This window comes from Symphodus melops (assembly GCF_947650265.1).
Source record: "Symphodus melops genome assembly, chromosome: 13".
Lineage (NCBI taxonomy): Eukaryota > Metazoa > Chordata > Actinopteri > Labriformes > Labridae > Symphodus > Symphodus melops.
Window position 1 is genome coordinate 19450375 of NC_136703.1, and position 22762 is coordinate 19473136.

At 39.2% G+C, this 22762-nt stretch overlaps 1 protein-coding gene across 1 annotated transcript; it reads right to left on the bottom strand.

Moving 5' to 3' along the window:
• Positions 1–358: 358 nt before the first annotated feature.
• On the bottom strand, positions 359–22582 carry LOC306833898 (death-inducer obliterator 1-like). Its single transcript, XM_079359517.1, has 15 exons — positions 22463–22582; positions 20958–21014; positions 19695–20847; positions 19329–19581; positions 18322–18594; positions 17996–18170; positions 3830–4409; positions 3272–3431; positions 2999–3115; positions 2771–2872; positions 2483–2651; positions 1765–2380; positions 1408–1561; positions 930–1303; positions 359–446 (listed from the first exon to the last, which is right to left on the bottom strand). Exons 2-14 carry the CDS (start codon positions 21010–21012, stop codon positions 1019–1021), a joined length of 4092 nt encoding a protein of 1363 aa, XP_079215643.1. The 5' UTR covers positions 21013–21014; positions 22463–22582; the 3' UTR covers positions 359–446; positions 930–1018.
• Between the last annotated feature and the right edge of the window lie 180 nt (positions 22583–22762).

Here is a 22762-nt window from a genome sequence, read left to right on the forward strand (position 1 = left end):
TTGCTTATTGCTGAACAAAGTCTTCAAGATAGTCTGCAGAGGTGTTGCATCACTGGATGCTGTTGAAGCATTTTTGTCAGAGAGGCTGCTAGAGGAGTCAAGAGCTGTGACAAAGTCAGATGCCGCAACAAGAGGCTTTGTTATAACAGATGTCAAAAGGGATGGTATGGTGACTGACCCAGATGAGGAGGATCCGGATGGGGAGTCAGGGCAAGGTGGAGAACTGGAAGGGGTGGTGGTTGCAGGAGTTTCTGGATCATAAGGTTGGAATATTTCCAATTTGTCAGAACCATAGAGGACAGGAGGTTTTGGGATCCACATAGGGTCTTTGGACATCTGAACTTTTGGTCGCTTCTCCTCAATTTCCAAAGGCAAGTTCCCTGGACGTTTTGTCTTCTGAATGATTGCTAGACCCAGAATGAGATTCGGTCGGTTTTTTTCAAGTCCTGTGAACAAAAACATTTTAGATTAACTGACATTTGGTACCAGATATAACTTTTCAAAATACTAAACTAAAACTTTGGCCAGCAGTGTAAGAAAATTATTGAAACTAACTTATACTGGATTTTTCATAAAAGCCATTTTGTTTATGCTATATATCAAAAATAACAGAAAGCTGAGAATCTCTGATTTAGGCACACTGAATACACACAGGACGAAATCAAAGCATAATTGCACTATATATTTATAAACTAAACTAAAATTTGTTTTTTATCATCTTGCTAACTGCTAGTTGTATCAGGTTGTCACAGCAACATCCTATTCTTGGGGTCCTGTTGATGTAAAGACAGCTGTGCTCCAAACTCTTAGGCCACTATCTGAATATCAGCTATGCTTACGTGTCTGTTACTGTATTATAGGTGTTCCTCTGAATCCAAAATTCTATGTTTGTTAAAAGACTATTAGAGGTAGTCGAAGCATGACCATACCTGGTCCTTCAAAAGGTTGTAGTATGGATGGAATTGATTCCTTTGCACTGAGTGGGACGAGGTATACATCTTTGATTGAACGACTTATATTAGAAACAACACCAAAACGTCCTCTGCTGCTGAAATAGGAAAACAGGGAGACATATGCCACCTCCTCCTCCTCTGTTGCAGGGTGAAAACGGATCACGCATAACTCCTAAACAGCAAAGAACAATAAGATGGAAATAAGTAACACATTTCCAATTATATTGCATGAGGCACTCCCATATTTTATCAGTACTTGCCTTTGTAACAGAGGTCTTAAGTTTCGCAACATAGTCCCACACAGTTTCAGGCAGGATTCGTCCTCCGATTTGAATGGTGTCAGGTAGATCCTACGAGAAAACAGTAAATCCTCATATTTTTGTCAAAATAACTAAAGATAATGACAGATCATTTTGAGACATCACTGTGAATAAAATCTGTAACAGTTTCATACCGCTTTAAGGTTTTCAGCAGGTCCTGAAACCAGATATGCCTTGGTGACAAACTTTGCAACAGTGAGCATGTTTAGGAATCCTTTCCACACTATGTCTTCCTTAGCTAAAAACTTAGCAGTCTCACTATCAGCTGGAGATTCCGACGTCATGGTCCTAAGACAAAAAAACAATTCTATATTATGCTAATTTAACTCAAATGTATAGCAAGGCAAGTATATTTATATAGCACATTTCAGCAACAAGGTAATTCAAAGTGCTTCACACAAGACATCAAAAGCATAATTGTAAACCAAAGAACAATTACATTGAAAAACCTTAATTTAATTAACTTTATATTTACACAGGTCTTTACATACCTTGTGCCATAGAGTCTAGGATCTGCTGTGGAAGTTGGTTTCATCAAAATGGATTTAGGTAATTTCTTCTTTGGTGGTACTGAAGAGGTGGGTGCTGAGGGCAAGTTAGACTTTATCTCTTTAAAAGAAGCATAAGGAGCTGATTGGTTTAAGGTTGTGTTAATGGGACCAATTGTGCCACTGGACGAAGGACTGAATCGGCCTGCAGCAGTGCGGGGGTCCCTTCTCGTTATGGTTACTGTGGAGACAGCTGGAATCACAACTGGTGTATATGCCCTCTTTGGTATGGAAGCTTTAGATGTTTCTGAATTTGGGGATGCAGGGGAGTCCATGACAGGCGAAGCTGGTGACTCTAATGTTGGGGAAGCCGGAGAATCCATTATGGGGGAGGCTGGAGATTCTACTATAGTCAGAGGTGGAGCATCAATGATAAGGTGAGAAGAAGGATCAATTAGGGATGTTGTTGGAGAATCCATGTCAGGTGAGTCAGGTGGTGCCATCAGCGGGGAGTCATCTCCTGCAGACTGTCTCCGATGAGTTTCATATTTATCTTTTGTTTCAGTAACCTTGGCTTTTTTCTTATCAGGTTCTGCATCTTCTCCAGCTAGTATTTGGCCTTCAAAAACAATTACAATTCACATTGATAACCAAGAACACTAATTGTATAATGCTATATTATTGGCATTGCAAAGCCAATAAAAAACATTGTTTAACTTACCTGTACATATCCTGCATTTCAAGTCAAAAAGGTGAGCTTTGTGCTCTGATGTTGTGTCCTTAAGCATACAGGCAAGAATATCTGGTACTGCGCTGCCCTGGCTGAGCTGGCTTCCTCTGGCCTTGAAAGAAGGAGCTGGAAGACTTTTCTTCTGTTCTTGGGTGGCAACCTATATTATATGGTATACACACATACAATATGACTTAGGTTATAAAGACATCATAAAAACTATAGCCACTGAAAGAAATGTTAAAATAAAGCAAGAGATACAATGTAGAAAGCACACACCCTGCTTTTAATTTGTCTGGCAGGATTCAAACTGGGCAATTCAACCTTTACTGCTTCTGGCTTCTGCAGCAAACTTGCTGCTTTCGCAGCTGCATCATTCATCTGGAAACAAGTTAGCAAGAAATAAATGACTTACAACACATACCCCACTTGACCATTACAGAGCCCTCTAACGACTTCATGCAGGGTATCTATTTTCTTCTCTTTATAATTAATATTATTCATTACCTCTGTTGTTGCTTTTTGAGATGGTTCTGATGCTTTGACAGCCTGCATATCCTTCTGGCTCATCCTGACCAGCCTGAAGGGACTGATCTCACCATGTACAACATTGAACAACAAGCCCTACGAGAAGCCATGAATTAACAGTGAATTTTGTGATAGTATGAATTATTTGAAAAGTCACGTCAGAAGTGCACAATTGAAAAGTACTATTGAAACTTGTGAAGGAAAAGAGATTCACAAAACAGACATGGAATGATGTAACAACACTCAACAAACCTTGTTTTTTGGGTCTTTCAGGTTGAACATTATGGTTCTGTACTTGTTCATGTATTTGCTGTCTGTGTTGCGAAATATGTCAAACATCTCCATCTCAACACTAGCAACAAGCTTTGCAACTTCACTTTCAGACATCTCCAAATCCTCACAATCACACACCCTAAAAGGAAATGGAAACATGTCAATGAGCGCAGTGCCACTATAACTTAAAGGAAAAGCCAGAAAAATGTCATCTTTTCCTATAAGTATGTAATCTGGATAGGACCCACAGTAATAATTAACCCTGTGAAATGAATGTAGAATTTATTTTGAAAGCTATTTCCATTATTTAGGGAAGTTAATGTTTTTGCATATCCCTTCTGTTATACATGTTTTTAGGTTTTGGCTGTCACTTTTCTGGCTTCTCCAATCATTACCATTAATGGGACTCCATTAAAGGTTTATTTACGCAATATGATTCATCAAGGGAGTATAGAATACTGTATGTATATTACAAGACATTGCATCATTAAAAACTCCAACTCTCACTTTCATACAAGCTTGTAAAATAGAGCTGACCTTTTGAGCAGGATGCTGGTGAGGGAGCGCTGGATGCTCTGTCTGATCTGGTTGTTGGGCTGAGGGGGTCTGGAGGAGGGAGCACTTGGTGCAGGTGGCACCAGCAGATTTCTGGTTTCGTTCAGCAGCGAGGGGGCTGATGAAGGCTTTTGGCCAGACACCGAACCGCACACTTGACTAGATTGAGGCTGAGGTACGGACTGCTTCTTTGGTATGACATATGTGGTCTTACTGACCATGAGGGCCCCTGTTTCATGATGTCTGGGAGCTGAGGTTGATGGAGATTGTGTGGCTCCAGACAGATTTGTTTTTGCTGGGTTGGTTGGTTTACAGGGAACTGATTCTACTGGGTTGGTCGGTTTACTGGGAATGGATTCTACAGATTTCTGCTTAGACATCCCACTGTTAATTGAGTCCTTTTGCTGCTCCTGCGTTTTATCTTGAGATTGGTTTTGTGGTGGGGTTTGCTCAGTCGTAGGCGCAGAGGTTGGAGGGGCATTTGTGGAGTGGTGTTCTGGAAATTGTGTTGAAAGAATTTCAGCCTCGCTGTCAGCCTCCACTGTTTTACTTTCTTCTTCAGCTGTTAAAAAAGAATAGAAGGGAATTTTAAAAATATACAATAATATAACGTTTAGCTGTGACATAAGCCATCATGTCCCAAGACAAACAAGGGAACATTTCCAACAACATTGTTTATTTTTCTACAATATGATAAAAGGGACACAAATCTAGATGACAGCTAAATTCTTTAACTGCCAAAGGTTTGTTTAGAGCAAACTGTAAAAAGTGGAGTATTTGGACTTATGATCCGTTTATAAATACATGTAGATTATTTTTCTATTTTTATGTATATAAATAACTAATGACTAACATCATCTGTATGATTACATATGACCCGTCACAATGACTACATGATATTACAAGTGTTAAATGAAAGTTAAAGCAGAACCTGAACCTGTAATGTATGTGTTTCATTTTCCTCCCTATAAATCCACACACCTTACCAGCAGTGAAAAAAAAAAACCTTTCAAAAAAATGAAACCACAAATACATTTATCAAACTTAACATGGTTTGACTACCTCATAAAAACAGTTAAATAAACTGATTTAAGACACTGTTAATGCAAAGAGACTCTAAACTTTTGATCTTTTTAGGGCATGATTAAGACAATATTAGCTGTTTTTAATTGCTGCACTTTTCTAAATGACTGGATGGGCCATGTCAAAAATTTAATATTGCACAAAATTTGTACTAGAAAATTCTTAATCTGCTGCAAAGTATAATTTGTAATATTCAATTTATAGAAAACAGGGGAGTTTCAGTCAAATAGGGACAGATATAGTGTCATTCGCTCTTCATCTCTTAAAGGATATTCTCAATAATAGGTATGGGCCGAGAAACATAAAATAAAAAAACTGTTTTTGTTGTGTATTGTTTTTACAAGTCAAAGCAAAGTAAGTCCTGTTACATGAAAGGATAAACAGCTTTTCAGCATCAAGTGATTATCGAGAACGACCCACTGTCAATCATGTCCCCGACAATCTTTTGTATAATTCTGTAACTATATCTCTGTACAGGGCTATGACAGATAGAAACATGTACATAAATTGTGTATTGTATTGGTAAAATTACAACAGGAATTACTTGACATACACTTGATTTTCCTTTGAATTGTCATATTACTGAATGTAAATCCTGTGTATATATAGATTTCTCCCTAAAGTAAAGTGACAAAGTTAATATAAAACCTCCCCTGTTCATAATGTACTAGGTTTGCACGAAAAGGATGACGCATTACAGTTCTCCCTGACCGAACAATAAGACATGCCAATCATCATGTTAACTTTGCTATGGAGATACCACTGAGCCTTTATTATAATAAATAAACATTAGACTTATATTAGACTTTGCAAAAACTCAGAGATGCTTAACAAAGAACAACAACAAAACAAAAAAATACAAAGAACAAATAATAAAGAGAGGGAGGATGAGAGTTAAGTTTGTTAGTGGTTGTAGGCGATGTTGCCGAGATTCGTTTTTAGAAATTTCTTGAGAGTGAGTCTCTGATGCTTTTTAGGGAGATTCAGAGGATGGGGGTGGCAATGACGAAGGTCCCCCAAAGACCGCTCCCCTCTGAGCGTGCTGGTGGAGAAGCTCAGACAGATAGGGGGAGCCATGTCATGGAGGGCGTTGTAGGTGATAAGAACTTTACTTTGGATTTGCATGTTGCAGGTGCTTAAGATAACTATGCATTAAGTGTTCCTCTTCATTGAAACCACCAGCATTGGTGAAACATATAGTTACTCAAGCACACATTGGAATTAATTATTTATTTAGAGAAAACACAAGAGAATTATTATTTTAACCTGTACTGGTTACTTTACAACAGTGGTGTCCAAACTTTTTTTCTTGCGGGCCAAAATTGTCGCGTTAGAATCGCTCACGGGCCACAGGGTTTTTTTGTTTTTGTTTTTTTAATATTGGAAGGAACTTTTTGTATTTTGATCTCTTCAAAAAATAATGTAAATACACAATAACTAATTGCAGTGGGAAACTGTTGTGTTATAATTTTTTGGAAAGAATAGTCAGGCTTTTGTAGGTCTCCCTCGCTAACATGAAAAAGAAAAAAGAACGAAATATGCCATCTGATGAGGCCTGGGGCCAAAATCTTCTGATTCTTCGATTTGAAGTCAAGGGCCACAAAAAATCCACTCAAGGGCCACAAATGGCCCCCGGGCCGCACTTTGGACACCCCTGCTTTACAACTTAAGATGTACTAACACGGAGAGAGGCTGCACTTCCTGAGAAGACACAGACAGAAGTTAAAGCCTTCTTCAATGTGGTATCTCTGCACGGTTTGGAACATTTGACTTCTCAATCTAAGGCCCAATTCAACAGACTCAAAGTAACATTATAATTATGCGCTGATAATTATTTAGCCATTTGTCATGCACAAACATTTTCTAATACTAGACTCTCAAACGTGAAAAACTTCTCTTTTCAGCCTAATTAGGTTTACTTTTGGGCTTTTTAATGCCTTTATTCAGATAGAACAGTGGATATAATCAGAAACCAGGAAGGGGGGGGGGGGGGGGGTAGAGAGAGAGAGAGAGAGAGAGAGAGAGAGAGAGAGAGAGAGAGAGAGAGAGAGAAGCCATAGTGGACTTGAACCAGGACTGCACGCTTCGAGGACAACTGCCTCACACTGTCCAACTAACTGCTACACCAATCGGCGCTCCCGTTTCTTTAATATTGAGGTTGACATCATTGAAAGCCTTGTGAAGATGTCATTCTGAGTAACTGTGAAGGGCATACGTCACTACGTGCTTATATTCTGAATATCAATGCCTCTATAGGGCATAACGGTAGATCATGACGATATATAATTATTCAGATCACGAGACATTCAAGACGTTTATTTGCAACACTGGTCTACATCATGCTGCCAGACACTTTTAGTGAGTGTATTTGTGACAAATTTTCAGGGAAGGTTCAATGAACATTTGCCTCATTCCTCTGCAGGTGATTTTCAGCTGGCTCCTCCTACCATAATCTGTCCCTACTTTCACCATTCTGACATCACCCAGTCTATCTAGCCACTCGATCCTATGACGCTGTTCTTTAAATATTTAGGAGAGTGCAACCCACTGCTCCCCATCAGCATCACTTCCTCCAGAGATTCAGCTGAGAGTTTCCATCAACCACCCACTGGCTCAACTCCATCACCACCAACCAGAGAATCTCAACTCCAGGGGATCTGGCATCTTTTTGTAAAAGATGATGAGTTTCGAAGAAGCCTCTCATTACTACATTATCAAAGCTTTCTCTGTTTTGATCCATCTGAAGCTAAGACTATTGGGAAGTTATTGCTATTGACAATTGATTTCTCGACTGAACGCAATACAGTTGTTTTCTTATTTCACGAGATTTGATTTCATCTACCCTAATATTAGAGATGCTTTCACATTATGGCTTTCGGATTCATCAATTATTTGTCAGCTTTACTTGTTACTTAATATTGTAATAACTTAGCTTCCTTTTTACTATTAAACTTTAACATTAGTTAATTTGCTTAGAGATGATATCCGCGTGATATTAATATCCTTGTAATCAACACTGCTTCAGTGACTTTAGTATCTGTAGTGATGTTGCAGAGATAGAGTATAGAGCTCCAAAACCAGAAATACCAACACCATTTCAATTTTTTTGTTTTCCTGTACTCCATTTCTTTTTTATAGAACATACTCCCCGTTGTCTCTATACCTATTTTATTTCACAAAAGTGCTTAATATTGCTGTTTTCACTCCGAGGCTGTGTCCGAAATCACTCCCTATCCACTATATAGTGCACTATGTAGTAAACGCCATTTTGTAGTGAATTCTGAATGAGCATGGTCATGCCCTTTATAGTCCATTCAATGTATTCAACAATGCATTTTGAAAAGTAGAGGACAAGTGATGGTAACTAGCTGATTCATATACCATCATGCATTGCGGTTTTATGAGTAGAGAGTTGCGTTTGACTCGGCTGCTCTCAGACGGACAAGACAAGCGAACGGAGCGAACGCGGAAACACAATAAAGTTCATTTTTAATGAAATCTTTGATCAGTTTGAATAAAGAGTAAATATCGTTAATGTTAGTAACGGTAGTTTGTATTAATAGTGATGACAGACTTGAGACGAGAGTCTGTGAGCATAAATAAATAAGCTTTGGTTGAAAAATGTTTAATTATCTGTAAAATTTAGTATTTCACATTTATTTATTATATGTAAATGTTTTGTGAACATAAACTCAACATCGTAGAAGTTTTCACTGAAATTCATGCCGTTATTTAGCGTTACTGATCCTTAACCGTTTCTAAGCAGCTTGTTTCAGTGTCGCAACAACAATGACGTCCCTGTCAGCGGCCGGTGAGCGAGCGTCCGAAATGTTCTTTAATGTTTCTGAGAGAGTGCACTGTATAGTCCACTACATTAAACTCACTATATAGTGAGTCGGGAGTAGGAAATGAGTGAATGATTTTGGACACAGCGCTACTGTTTAGGTTAGCAGACATTTTAAGTGGCTTTAATTCCTTACTGGAACTTTTGTTGAAAGGGAAATTCTGTCACTGCAATGACTTTGCCTTGATCTTTTTCTTTAATATGAGTGATAACAATGACTATAATAACTAGCAAAGGTTATAAGATAGCCATATATACCCTTTTCTGACATGAACACAAACAAAACCTTCAAGATCACTATTTTATGTTTCAGATTGACTAAAAAACCTAATTCATCCTTAATATCAGACAAGTAGGGCATATAAAATAAATCTTAATTTGCCAACTTTTTAACATTTACAAGCCTTCCTTAGCATGTAAATGCAGAAAGTCATTTTTCAAACTCCACACAAATTATTTGCTGTAATACAATGGAAGTAGTTGCAATCATGGATCTCTACGTTTACTTATTCACATACACTGCTGTAAACTAGGTTGTAGGGAGGGAGAGGGATGTAACTTTAGAAATCGTTTTTTCTTACCGTTATCTATTTAATGGCCCTGTAATTTATCTAAATTTGTCTTTCTTTTTATTCTACAAATGTTTTCTCAAACACATTAAATGCACTTAAAACACAGCAAATGAAAGAAATGAGATGTTCTTCAGAGTTTATAGGAAATGGCCACATGGCATGCTGCATGACCATCAGAACATTGCCTTTTGACACCAGATGTGTCTCTTTGTTGTAATTGTTACACTTGGGACTTAATGGTTGGTTTATTAAATCTGTATTAAAAGTGAAGTGGGAAAGAGACAAGCAGTCATTAAAACCGTGTGAAGCACTACTTGGCAGAGCGCACTGACCTCTGAACATACAGTACGTAGCTAACTGGCTCCTGGTAACAGGTCATTTATTCATCAGACCGATTTCAGAGTAGTATAAATCTTCACATTAAACTACCACCTGGAGGGAAAAGAAGCATACTTCCAAAATGGTACATGTCTTTAACTGCAATGACTTTGAATGTGTCAGTCTGCAAATATTTGGGAAATCCTCCTTTTTCAAAATCTCTAAATCCTTTGAATGCTGTCTTTGTCGAGTACTTCACACAGCTCACCAAAGGACTTACAAGGAGTCACCGTATTATATAAGGAGTAAAGATATATAAAAAAACACCATATAAAGAATGTGTATAGCAGATACCATAACTGTAAATCCCAATATTTAAGGACCAAATGACAGTGTTCTTGTGGCACTAACTTAGCACTCATGATTGTAACGCTTGTGTTAAGTGGCAGTTTTCTCATGCAGCTGTGCATCTATATGATTAATCTTTATCAATTACATTATCAATTATTATTATTATTCGAAACTTTAAATTATATTACTGGAGAAAACTTGCATTACATTTCCAAAAAATTGAAAGATGGACAGGAGATAAACATTAAAAAATAGAATATAATAATTGTGCAAAGCAAAGTAAAGTCAGCCAGTCTTTGGTTGCAGAAAAGAAGTTTGGCCAGTAGAGGGCACTTGTGTTTTGCAAATAAAAGTTGAGATACTGACATGATTTTACTTTTAAGACGCTAGGGGAAACACAAGCTTAGAGTGGATCTGATGGTGAAAGGGTAACAAGTTAATAGAAAAAACAAACAACTGCAACAGTTTAAAAAAAAAAAAAAAAAAAAGGATATTGGCTAAGAAACTGTGGCATTTGTTTGCAGAACCTCTGCTGGCATACAACTCCGCTCAGATATTAAACTCTTACTCTGTTCTGACTAAAGAACTGCTTGTCTGTCTACTGAACCCTCTGCATTTAACAGATATCCCAAGCCTTTCCAATGACAGTTACACAATGTCCTGAGATCACACTGACCTCAAGCTAAACAGAACAGAGTTCATGTTTGAAACTTGGAGAGCATCCAATTGCACTGAGATAGAATTACGAAAATATATTACGAAATATTTCAGTTATTAGGGCTGCAACTATAGATCAATTACTTGTCCACTATTTATGTCAACTAGAAAGTACGGTAATAATAGTCCACAATCTTTATGTGAATAATTTGTAGTTTTGTTGCCCCAGTATTACAAAAAACTTAACATCTTTAATTGGGGAAGTAACCATTAGTTTTAGAAACACTAGTTGCTCTTTTCAATTTTGTCATATTTACACTGATAATACATTTTTGTGTTGGGGCATCACAAAGTGCAGGTTTTCACATCCCATTTAATGTATTGTTCAGAAAAATATTTTCTTATTGGTAGATCTTTTCGCATTCAAACCTTTAGATGAGAGTGGATAAGTCATCTGAAAGTTGTACAAACACAAAGCCAACATTGTGATTAGATAGCATCATGTGTTTGGTATAATGTGTTCTCTCATTGGCCAGAAAAGTTTAGAGGAAAAACAGCTCTCAGTAAAGATCTCTCAGACTTGACCAAATAGGTTTGCATGATGTAATGCTTCGCCTCTGAATTATACATGTTGTGTAAAGTGATGTGGGACAAGTCTCAAGATTCACGCTCACAGCCGATGCAATTTTAACAAAAGAATAGAGGAAGGCAAGAAAAGAGCGGTGCTATGCAGCAGCAGCACATTCCACTGAGTTCAGATAAGAGAAGAAGGAACGCACACATTTGCTCAAATATAAGTCATTGTTGTTAAAAAGAAATTTTATGTATTTATACACGTTGCTTATTTCCATGTGGAGAGTTCACATGGAGAGGATCACTGTTGTGAATGAACGAGATCATCTCCAGAGATACTTTTCATGTAGTTTCTCTGGTGAAATGAAGTGGCCTCTCCAATCACAATCTCCCTTTTGCCCATATGACAATAGTTATTTAAGAGGCAACCATGAACGTCAACATCCTCTGTCAAGGTCCAGAAGGGTACCTTTGTTGCATCTCTGAAATTAGTTTGATAAGCCCCATTTCCACCAAGCGGTTCAGTTTGCTTTGTCTCAGTACGACACACATTTTGTGCCGTTTCCATTGAATGTGCCGATTAGATTAACACCTAATCAGCAACACGTCTTCAGTATACTTCAGCACCTAAAGGACAGACTAAATCTTCATCCCCAAGTATGTGTGTTAAAGATATGAATGTGGTCAGTGATTGAAAAAAAAGTGTAAGCCACAGTAAAAGGCATTAATTATAAGATCAAACAAGAAGCATTCCTCCCACTTCTCATCACCGGGAAAGATTCCGAAATTACCGACCCGTATCGTCCTACTTTTTGGGACCCTTCTGTTGGGGTGCCAAGAATATCAATCCGACCCTAAAAGGTGGAGCTAAACACTGCAGTCCGTTGATTGGTGGAAAGAATAGTCACTTCCCGTGTGACAGCAGCAAACACAACCCTGCCGTGTTTAAATACAGTCTATTGTTTTTCGTCTGTATTTCTCCTCGCAGCACACAGCCTTCGCTGAAACAAAGCTTGATTGAGTTTTGAAAAAAAAAACAAAAAAAAGATCCATATGCCAGTGACAAAATAGATGAATTGCTGGATGTCTTCCATCGTTGGTTTTGTTTGCGTCGCGTTTTTCTCCTTTGTTGAATTTATTAGTGGGTTAGCTGTCAGCGTTTAGCTGCTATCGTGCAACGCTATTACGTAGCTGACGCAGCTATCAGCATCTGGCTTACACGCCACCTACCAAATATGGTACGGGCTGTGGAAACACAAACAGGATCAGGCTTTACCAAACCAAACTGCACTGATCCACACCGGACCAATTGGTGGAAACGGGGCTATAAATTCACCGAAATGCCCCAAAATAAGGAGCACACATTAGAAAACAATGGCAGAAGATCCAAAGTGTTTTTGGAACTTGGTCATCTGTTTAGTGTCTGCAATCCTTTAAGGTTTCTAATATTTAAGAAATTTCACAGCAATGTTGGTTAGCAGCTTCACAAATCTTGCACTTTATGTTGAAGGGACACTGATGACTTAAGGCCCTTATGGTCTGAGGGCCGAATTGGTTCTCCCAACCTTGACAAATGTGGGCACGTTTAGTCACTGGATTCCATAAATATATAATTTTTAAGGTAAAGTGGAGTGGCATAAAGCCATTTGTTACTGTTGGTATTCCATGAGAGTCTGCAGGTGGACTTCAGAGAATGATAACAAGCAGCTGCTTACCGGTAGTAATGCTTTGTAAAGTTAATTCATTTACTGCCTATTGCATAGATGCTTGTCATGGTGAATTACCTGTCCACAAATGTTGCTTAAAAAAGAGAATGATATCAATGAGACTGTCTGAATAAGTTCACAAAATGCCCAACAATACTGAGTATTAATTATACATCAGAAGAAGCAGTTGCCCATTGATGCTTTGTGACTTGATGTGTGGTCAGTTATTGTTGGTTATAAAAACCATGTGGGGAAACTAACACCTAATTAGCACTGACTAAATCTTCATCCCCAAGTATGTGTCCTAAAAAAGAAGGGGACCTTTGTTGCATCTCTGAAATTGGTTTGATAAGCCCTGTTTCCACCAAAGGGTTCAGTTCTCATTGTCTCAGTACAGTACACATTTTGTGCCGTTTCCATTGAATGTGCTGATTAGATTAACACCTAATCAGCACTGACTAAATCTTGATCCCAAGTATGCGTGTTAGAAAGATATGAATGTGGTCAGCGATTCAAAAAAGTGTGAGCCAAAGTAAAAAGCATTAATTATGAGATTAAACAAGAACCATTCCTCACACTGATCTTCTTTCCCAAAACTTAAACCAAGTCTTCGTATTCAGTTCACGCTGTATTCTGTTGGGTGTTGTTTTAAGCCAAGTTTTGGAAAGATAGAAAAGTCAAAAATCTAAGTTAAAGCTTGTGATTGAAGTTCTTTACGGTTGTTTGTGACACACAGTTGTTGATCTGCCGATGCCCTGATAAATAATATTGTGATGCATAAAAACTGTCATTTCCACATTTTCGACTGAGGTTTGCTTGGCATACTTTGATATCCAGAATGAGAAAATCCACTCATCAAGAGCCTGATTCCTCCCCGACCTCCTCGTCCTACTGTGACTGTTAGGAGGGACGCCCTGTGACACAACAGCTGGAGACTTGAAGTCTGCCGGCTGAAAGAAAGCAGCTTTGTCATGACCTCACAGCAGCATGTTCAGATGCTTGTGCAAAGACCCAAAAGATTGTTGTCACGGGTTACCACCATGGACAGATTGCAAAACAACCGTTAATAGAGTTTTTGTTTCAGAAGTGTGTAGATCTGTATTCTGAGATTTTCCATTTGTTATTTTTATAAATGTTATATTTTTTGTTATTTTTATAAATGTTATATTTTTTGTTGTCATCATTATGTAGAAATACTCTTTACATCGTGACGTCTTGATTTCCGCAACTATAGTCACCTCCATCATTAACACCCTCCTCTTCGCCCTTTAAGCTACTTGATATGAGTTTGAGTAATCCTTGTTTTAAAAGGGTCAGTGTTAGTATGTATTTTTGTATATTTATTCATTTTTGTGGACATATTTTAAATGTGTCAACAATGTTGGGGAAATATTTGTCTGTGTAGTTGTAATACAAATGTGTAAGACACCTCATAGCAGCAGATCTATATCTGGATCAGAGTCAAGTGTATGTAGTGAGCTGAACAGGGAATATGATTTGCTGAGGCTGAAGAAATCTAACAGTTTTAAGACATTGTAATGTCTCTTTTCTTTGTATACCTAAATGGAAAGGAATTTGTAGGCTGTAGCTGATAACAGAATATAACCAAGACTGTTAACATGCCATAGCATGCTGTTCTTTCTGACCTCCAGTCAGATAATTCGGTCTGTTCAGCGATTGAACAATTCCAGAAGGAACACCTCCACCTAACAGCCGGCTAACCAAAATGAGATATAGTATCTAAATGTTCTGACTCAGATAAAGGCAGGGAAGGTCATTTCCTCGAGACACACTTTTTAAGATTTTGGTTGAAATTGTCTTTAGGTCCTGACAGTGTTCTTAAAAAGAAACACAAAAATTCTGTAGCAGTTGTAAACAAAAACTTTGACCAATGTTGGCACTTTATACACGCTTTATAAACCAATCAAGCCTCTCTACCCCATGCATACACCATGAGCTGAAATCCGCTTCTGGACCAATGGCGCTAGTGCATGTCAGTGAAGTGCTCGACTTTCGAGGGAGCACAGAGGGGAGGGGGTGAGTGAATACGGAGAAAAGGTCGAAACCGACCAACCCTGCCTTTAAACTTATATCAATACTTGGGTTCTGATCTTGAAACTTCTGCCACTACCACAATGTGGTACAAGACTTTAAGTCACTGTTGACAATCCAGTTTTGTTCCAAATTCTTTGTCTCAAAATATACAATAAAAGGAAAACTATTTCCCAGCATGCCTTTCCACTGACATAAGTGTAACAACACAAAACAAACCCTATGTGTTGAATAAGTTTGTATCAACATGACTTGTGTTAAGTGTAGGTCAGGAGAACAACCGGTAAGTCTAAAAGCCATGTTCAACAAAACTTAGAAGAGAATCTCTTTCAACCAAAGACACTCGGATACAGCATTGTTTTTGTAACAAAAATGTACCAATATGTTTTGTGTGCATGTGTGGGGACCGTTGCAACAAGCTTGAGTTCAACACCTTCATCGCCCTTTAGAAATATCGAACATGTTTTGTATAGATTGTGTATGTTTAGATTTTAAGAATACAAATGTGTCCTTGATAATTCCATAAACCTTATCAGTTATTTAGAAATCTTCTAAATTTGACACTGAAAAAAATGCGATGCCATCAGGTCAGTCACACGTTTGTGCTCTTATTATTTTTTTTATGTTGAGTGTACTTGCAAATGCAAGGTGAAATGCTGCATGGCAAATTTGAAAATTCAGCACTTGTCAAGCGCAATTAGACGAAATGTGCAGAACTGACTCCAGGTCAGTGATCACAAGGAAACCAAAAGAATGTGTTGGTTTGCTGCAGCTCAATGTAGAATTTTCACTGGAGTTGAAATGTGGGTGCAGATGGGAGCGTGAGGGCAAAAACTAAAGGGGTACAGGTTCATGTACGAGTCTTGACTTTTCATACTTTTATCTTCCATTTGGAACTTGTTGGCACTTAAAATGAAATAGAAGTGTTATTTAACCACAACACCTGGGGTTTGTAACTAAAAGATGCCGATTGTCCATCTCTTGAGTTTGTATGCTTTGTGGGGAACTGTTAGCCGTCTTTATTTGCAGACCAGGAATTCATTTCTCAGAGACTTTGGGGAATGGAGTACTTTCAGAAGGTGTTCAGCTGACACTTCAAAATCTTCTTCCTGGAACTGTGATGAGTCTCCAAATTCAGTGTTGGCTGGACTCAAGGTGGAACCTCATTCTAGAATCAGCACAGACGAATCCTCCACTCCTCACTGAGTCATAAGCAGCAAGAAGACAAATCCTCCACAGCATCCAAACCAGCAGTTCAGTCCGTATTTATTCAGGATCCTATCCAAGCTGATGATGTTGCATCTGTGCAATGACTGATCCAAGAGTGTTTGTGTGTTGTCGAGTGTTAATTTATAGGCACAGTAAGATGCAGCACCTAGAGATGCAATGGTGGAGTTTTTCCTGAGACATGGATTGTTGCGAAGCAAGGCCCAACAACAGGTAAGGTTTCAACCTTTCCAACGGTGTTCGTATGTGAGACTAAATTAATTTCATGCATTAAGTGCAACAATTGATTCGATTCACAAACTTAAAATGTATGCAACTGCCCGAAAAATGTTGAGAAAGACAGAAAATGAAAGAGGTAAAAAACTACTAATGGTCCTTGTTTAAAAAGATGAAGCATTGTGAGAAAACTAGACTTTTTGAGCAGGTGATGTGCTTTGCAAACAATTCAGCACTATGAAATTGTTATATTAGATGTACAAAGGGGTACTGATGAAGTCTTGAAGATTTAAGTTGTGCACCTGAGTTCAAACCTTGCTCAAAGGCATCAATGGTCTCTGTCAATCAATAATCTTATCTGAGCTGATATTTGGTTCAAGAACTTTCCCCAACTAATAGATACTTAAAAAAACAACGATCCTGAGACCAAAAGAGATGAAATCACCTAAATATTAAGAAAAACATGTATTTCCACTATATGGATACTACACTATATTTATGGTAAATACCTGTCTTTTTTTATTAATTATAATTTAACTGTATTGATTTCCTTCTATTTTTTTTCTGTTTATTTCTCGAATGTTTTATTACTTCAACTCTTTTTCTAAAATCTCTTTGTATTTATTTAGCGGTTTAATTTCTGTTGTTTTGTGAGGCACTTCGGGCACTTAGGTTTTCAGGCATAATAAAACAAACTGCAGATTCTGGTGTGTATAGAACTGCTGTGTGAGAAAAGGTTTTGTGTGAAGAGTCTTTGACGCAGTCTGTCTTTAGATAACCTTTGAGAAATGTTGCAAGAATATAATGGAAAAATTGTTCTTCCTCGTGGTTCACAGCGTAACATGTCAAAACAAGTTGTATGCTTTATGGGCAAAGCACCCATGGAGAGAGGCACAACTTTCCTTTAACCTTCACGTGAAAGAAATATTTAAGACCAGCAGCTAATTCCATATTCACAGCATGCTGCCAAAAGCATGGATGTGTTAACTCTTACTTTTACCCGTGTAAGCTTCTTTCTACTCGTGTTCACCAGCCGGTGTCTGATTTCCATTCTCTAAGGCATCAGTGGGAACCTGTGAGTGTGCAAGTGACCTTTGAAAGGTCGAACTTTAAAATGAGCTTCACATCGGAGCAGTGTTGTCACAAAAGCGACACAACACACCCCGTCTACCCAAATCTGATATAAAGACTGCAGCTGTGGGTTTCAGTACCCTGTTTCTGGTTTCAATGAATGGGTCCTGTACGATACAGCAAGCCAGACTCGTGATGACTGTTTGTGCCCAATTTTGGGCATTATAAATCAGCAATAAATACTGTAAGAAGTGAACATACTTACCCACTGCTGAACCCTGCTACTTGTCGGTCTTCCCAGAGAGAGAGTATGAATGTGTCCGTGTGTGTGTGTGTGTGTGTATGCTTTTGTGTGATTGTGTTACATCGTGACGGGATACAAAGAAGGAGATTCTGAAATGGTTAAAGAGGCCCCTTTGTTCAGGGTGTATAAACTGCTGTATGATTTGAGTGTGTATGAGTAGCGAGTGGTACATACACGCTGTGTAAAACTTAGATGATGGTGTGGGGGAGGCCTGAACTTCTGAGGGGTCGCAGACTAAGGGAGATGCAGCCTCTTTCTGCCCTCCATCGTCTTCTTTCACCTCCTCCTCTTCATTTTTCTCCTCAGCCTTTTCTGCTAACCTCTTTGACATCCTACCAGACCTCTGACCCTGTGATGAAAATAGGTGTCAAAACTAAGGTTATTCACTGTAAAGATGACATTTTACTCTGTTTTTTTCCTATTAAATTAGACGGCAAGCAAGAGAACATATCATTAAAATTCTATCTAAATTTCCCAGTTGCCCTGTTAAAATGACTTACCTTGGCTGCAGGTCTGGCAGCGGCAGCTTTTCCCCTTCCCCGCCCTTTAGTTTTAGGCCCCTTAGGGCCAGAAAGAGTCTTCATAGTGAAGGCAGCGTGCTGAAGGATGCAGTCTGTGCCACAGTAAACAGAGTCCTGTAGGGCATGTTTGGAGCATCCAGGTCCAATACACAAAGGAAAAGAGCTGTCCGTCTCCATGTCAGCCTCCGCTTCAGGCTCCAACTTCATCACATGACGCGCCTCCTCTTTCTCCTCCTCCACCACGACAGCCTCCTGAAACCATACTTGCATTTCAGACATACAGACAATACTTCTGACAAACAAGTTGTCCCATAAGTACTTAAGATTAAAGAATACTGGGAAGAAGGGCTTCACCTTGAATTCTACTTTCATTGTCAATGCATTTGCAATATACAGTACACGTCGCAAAGGACTGAATGGTTAGATACATTCATTAATTGCACCAATCTCTTTTACTACATTGGGGGTCTAAACCAACATCATGCTTTCACACCATTTTTCAAATCCACTGAAGCCCCAGCTCGCCATTATCGAGCCTCGCTTCGATTTCTGGCTAATGGATCCAGGAGGGACATGTTACAAACACAGGCACTGTGTAAATTATGCAGAACAGCAAGAACCGTCAGTTAGACGTGAAATGCAAATTCATTACAAAATCTCAAAGTGAAACATAGTCATTGCAGATAGCAGATTTTTTTCTCACATCGTGCAGATCTATTGTGAGGAGCAGACACATATTGAAATCTTTACGGTCACCAGAGGAAGACTATGATCCAAACGTTTCAATTATTCAGCTTGTTGTAGCTGGTGAATTTCGATTGGCCTGCACCTATGTGAGGAGCATACAACCACTCTCCTTCACATGTATACCGTTCAAAATAAATGACAACTGCCTCTTTAAAAAGTCGATAAACTATTCATAGTTTATCCTGGGAAAATGCGCCAATGTGGAGATCACAGGCAATAAAATGTTGATAAATGTCTACCTTATGAGCTTGCAGCTCCTCCTTCGCCTTTCCTTCTTCTCCAGGAGTTGTAAGGCATAAAGGAACACTCGTTTCGGGCTCCGGCTCAGTGTGGAGTTGAGGTACAGGTTGGAGTTGGCTCTGCCTCCTTGTAGTGCAACCGGGGCAGATGAACTCTTGCCCTTTCTTCTCCATCTTACGGCCCTGTGTCGCACTGACACCGACACAGTCTCCATGGAACCAGTCCTGGCAACTGTCACAGCAGATCATGAACCTGGAAACAGTGAACCAAGAAACGGTTAACAGCAACTGAAACTGACAGGTGGATGAGGTATGCAAATCTCTAAAGCCCAAGAGAACTTTTTTTAAACCAGAAATGAAATGTACCTTTTATCCTGTTTTTGTCGACAGATGCAGTACAGAGTATCTGAGTCATGACCACCGGGGACTGATCTGTCTGAATATTCTTCTACATTCTGATCATCTTTCTTTTTCTCTTCCTCCTCCTCCTCTGCTGCATCATCATACTGGCCAGGAGTCACATCAGTAATATGGTCTAAATCTGTGTCTATGATTATACAATCTGAGCTTGATCGCTGGGCAGGACTCAGACTGATATCAGAGCGAGAAGGTGATATCTCTCTTGCAGACGGACTATGCGAATCGTTTGCTTTTTCCTCCTGCTGTTCGGCTGGATTGACAAGCACAACCTCGTCATCCTCAACGTCGGCAATGCTCGACAGAATCTCCACTCCCCTGCCCCTCCCTCTGCCTCTCCCTCTACCTCTTCCCCTTCCTCTTCCCCTGCCTCTCCCTCTGGCTTTTCCCCTTCCACCTTTTCCCCCTCTAGCGCTCGTATTGTCCCGCCTGCCTTTAGCTGCCATCTGCTCCTTGATCTTTATAAGAGTCATTTCATCACTGTCCTCTCCTTGACTAGAGATCAAGACCACATCATCAGTTTCCCTTCCTGCCATGTTGTCGTGAGCTACAGGCTGCGAAATCTCCATCTCGTCAGAGGAGTCTATGTCATCAGCCTCCTCTGTTTGTTCTGAAACCTGTGGAGGAGGAGTCTCAATGACTTCAATAGCTTCCAAAGTTTTAGGGTTTGCCACGGTTTCAGGCATATCCATTGACAAGTCCTCACCGCCACCAAGCAATGAGAATGCAGTGTGGAAGGCAGACCCAAAATCTTGCCATAAGCTGGGGTCAAGGCTCCCTCCTGCAGAAGTTTCTGAGGCTGGTTTGCTCTCCTCAGACACAGGTGAGGATGGTGCAGACCACTCAAGCTCATCTATGACGCTAGTGGTCGAACGAGAAGTTCTCCGGGTGGCGTGGCTTTCTTGCAGAGCCTGAGATGCCTGGTTGGATTTGCGCCCTCTGGTTTTGCGGAGTGGTGGAGGACTGTGGCTTAGTTCGCCAACTTCCTCTAAGAACTCCCGTTTAGCAATGGTTGTCCTCCTGAAGCCCCAGGACTTTTTAACTTCAGAAAGGGACGGCCTCACACTTGACTCTGCCCCTTCTGATTGGCTCTGCTGGCCCTCTGTAGAAAGACAATACCCTTATGATTAAGAGAAAGAGAAAAGTCTGTCGTTTTTTAAGGCAACAATCTGCCCAGTTATACAAAACCTAGACAAGAGTCCTTTTTTTCACCTGAATTATCATCAGCAGCAAAGTCATTTTCCATTGGGTCCATGTTGACGTCCATGGCTGTTGAAACACAGAAGTTACAATGTGTCAGTGTGCAGACTTAAAGGAAAGTTGAGACCCCCAATTTTCAGTGTCATGTCATTCAAAATTCTCTCTCTAAACTTTGGAAGAAAATACACCCAAAGCATAATGATTCTATTTTCAGTAAACAATAAGTCACAAACAAAACTCTGTAAAAATATGTATATAAAATATCTGACGCTTGGGGAAATCACAGTTGTGACATCCATCCATCATTCAAAGGATGATTCTGCAATTTCTAAATGCCATGGTACAAGTGCAGCTTAACTACATTTCACTCTGGCCTTTAACCTATAACCATCAGGTTTTAATACAGCAACCTTTGAATTCTTCACTTTAGTTATAAAAGGTTATAGCTAAAGTTAAATTATAATCAGCCAATCACGTGGCAGAGAAGCAAATACATTTAGAAATGGTCAAAAATCACATGACAAGCATCACATGAGCCAAGTTGTGAATAAAGTAACTTTGAATGTAGCTGCTGTTGTTAGTGCCCTCTGTCTGGTTTGAGAATTTATGAAACGTTTTTTCTACACTTCATGAAACCATGTGGTAAAAGAGAAACATCCATTGTTAAAAGATTGGAAATATTTGCTGATCTGCTGAGTCAAGTCTCAATCAATGCTATTTTATTTCCTGTTACATGTAGGTGTCGTAGACGTGAATCTGTTGATTTCCTTCCCTTATTAGTTTTTTGAAACATCTAATAACTAGTTTTGGTGGTAACTTTTCTCATGGCTTAGATTTTCTCAAAAATAAGATCCATGATCACAATTGGCCTCCAAAAGTCAACAGATCTCCAGCCAGTAAAACACACCTAGATCGTGGTGGTGTCTTGATTAGCCTCATTAATGTTCAGCCAAAGAATCTGCAGAAATGTATTGACGCTATCATGTCAATATAGATCAAAACCTGCAGTCTATTGTGTTGTTAAACTAAGTAATTAAGAAGGGTGACCTGTATGTAAAGAATATTTAATAAAACGACCAGCCAGTATTCATCTGTAAGCCTACAAAATAACACCACCAAAAGGATTTTGGGTGACTCTTTCGTTCATGTCTGGTAGTCTCACATTGGTGCAGGTAGTTAATTAAAAAAAAGAAGTCTCAAAACGAGGATTAATGGCTCACTCGTTGCAAACAATATAGAAAAAAACAGCTTTTACTTCCAGGACCCACGTGAGCTGAGAACTCTTGCATGCTGTAAAGCTGCAACTCTCGGACCTCTCACAGTTTTTCCACAAATGGAGGTGTTTTCTGTTGTTTTTCATCGTCGTAATGACATTGTTCTCAGCAGCTTATTAGGCTAACACGAACTGGTGTGTAAGTGAAAACGCTGCGCAACTAATTCTCAACGACGCCTCCTAAAAAAAGAAAGTAATGCTGCACGTTTACAATTCAACACATTTAGTAAAGCTGATATCATACCTTCGGTAAAAAAAAAGATAAAACTCCAGTTATTAATGGGTTCCCTTAGCTGGGATGCTAACTAGAGCAGCCTTCCATTTTCTTTCCGTCGCTTGTCATGGATTCTCGCGAGAATTAATCAAGAGCGCCAAGTCTCGTGGTTTCCTGTTCAACTTGTGACTAATGTGATTTGGGTTAGGGTTAGGGTCAGGCTGGGGTAGTAGAAATTGGATGGAGGCAGTTCCGGGAGTAAAAGTCGGGAAGGAAGTTTGTACACACCCAGAAAAAATAAATATAATCAGAGAAATCGCATCGAGCTGA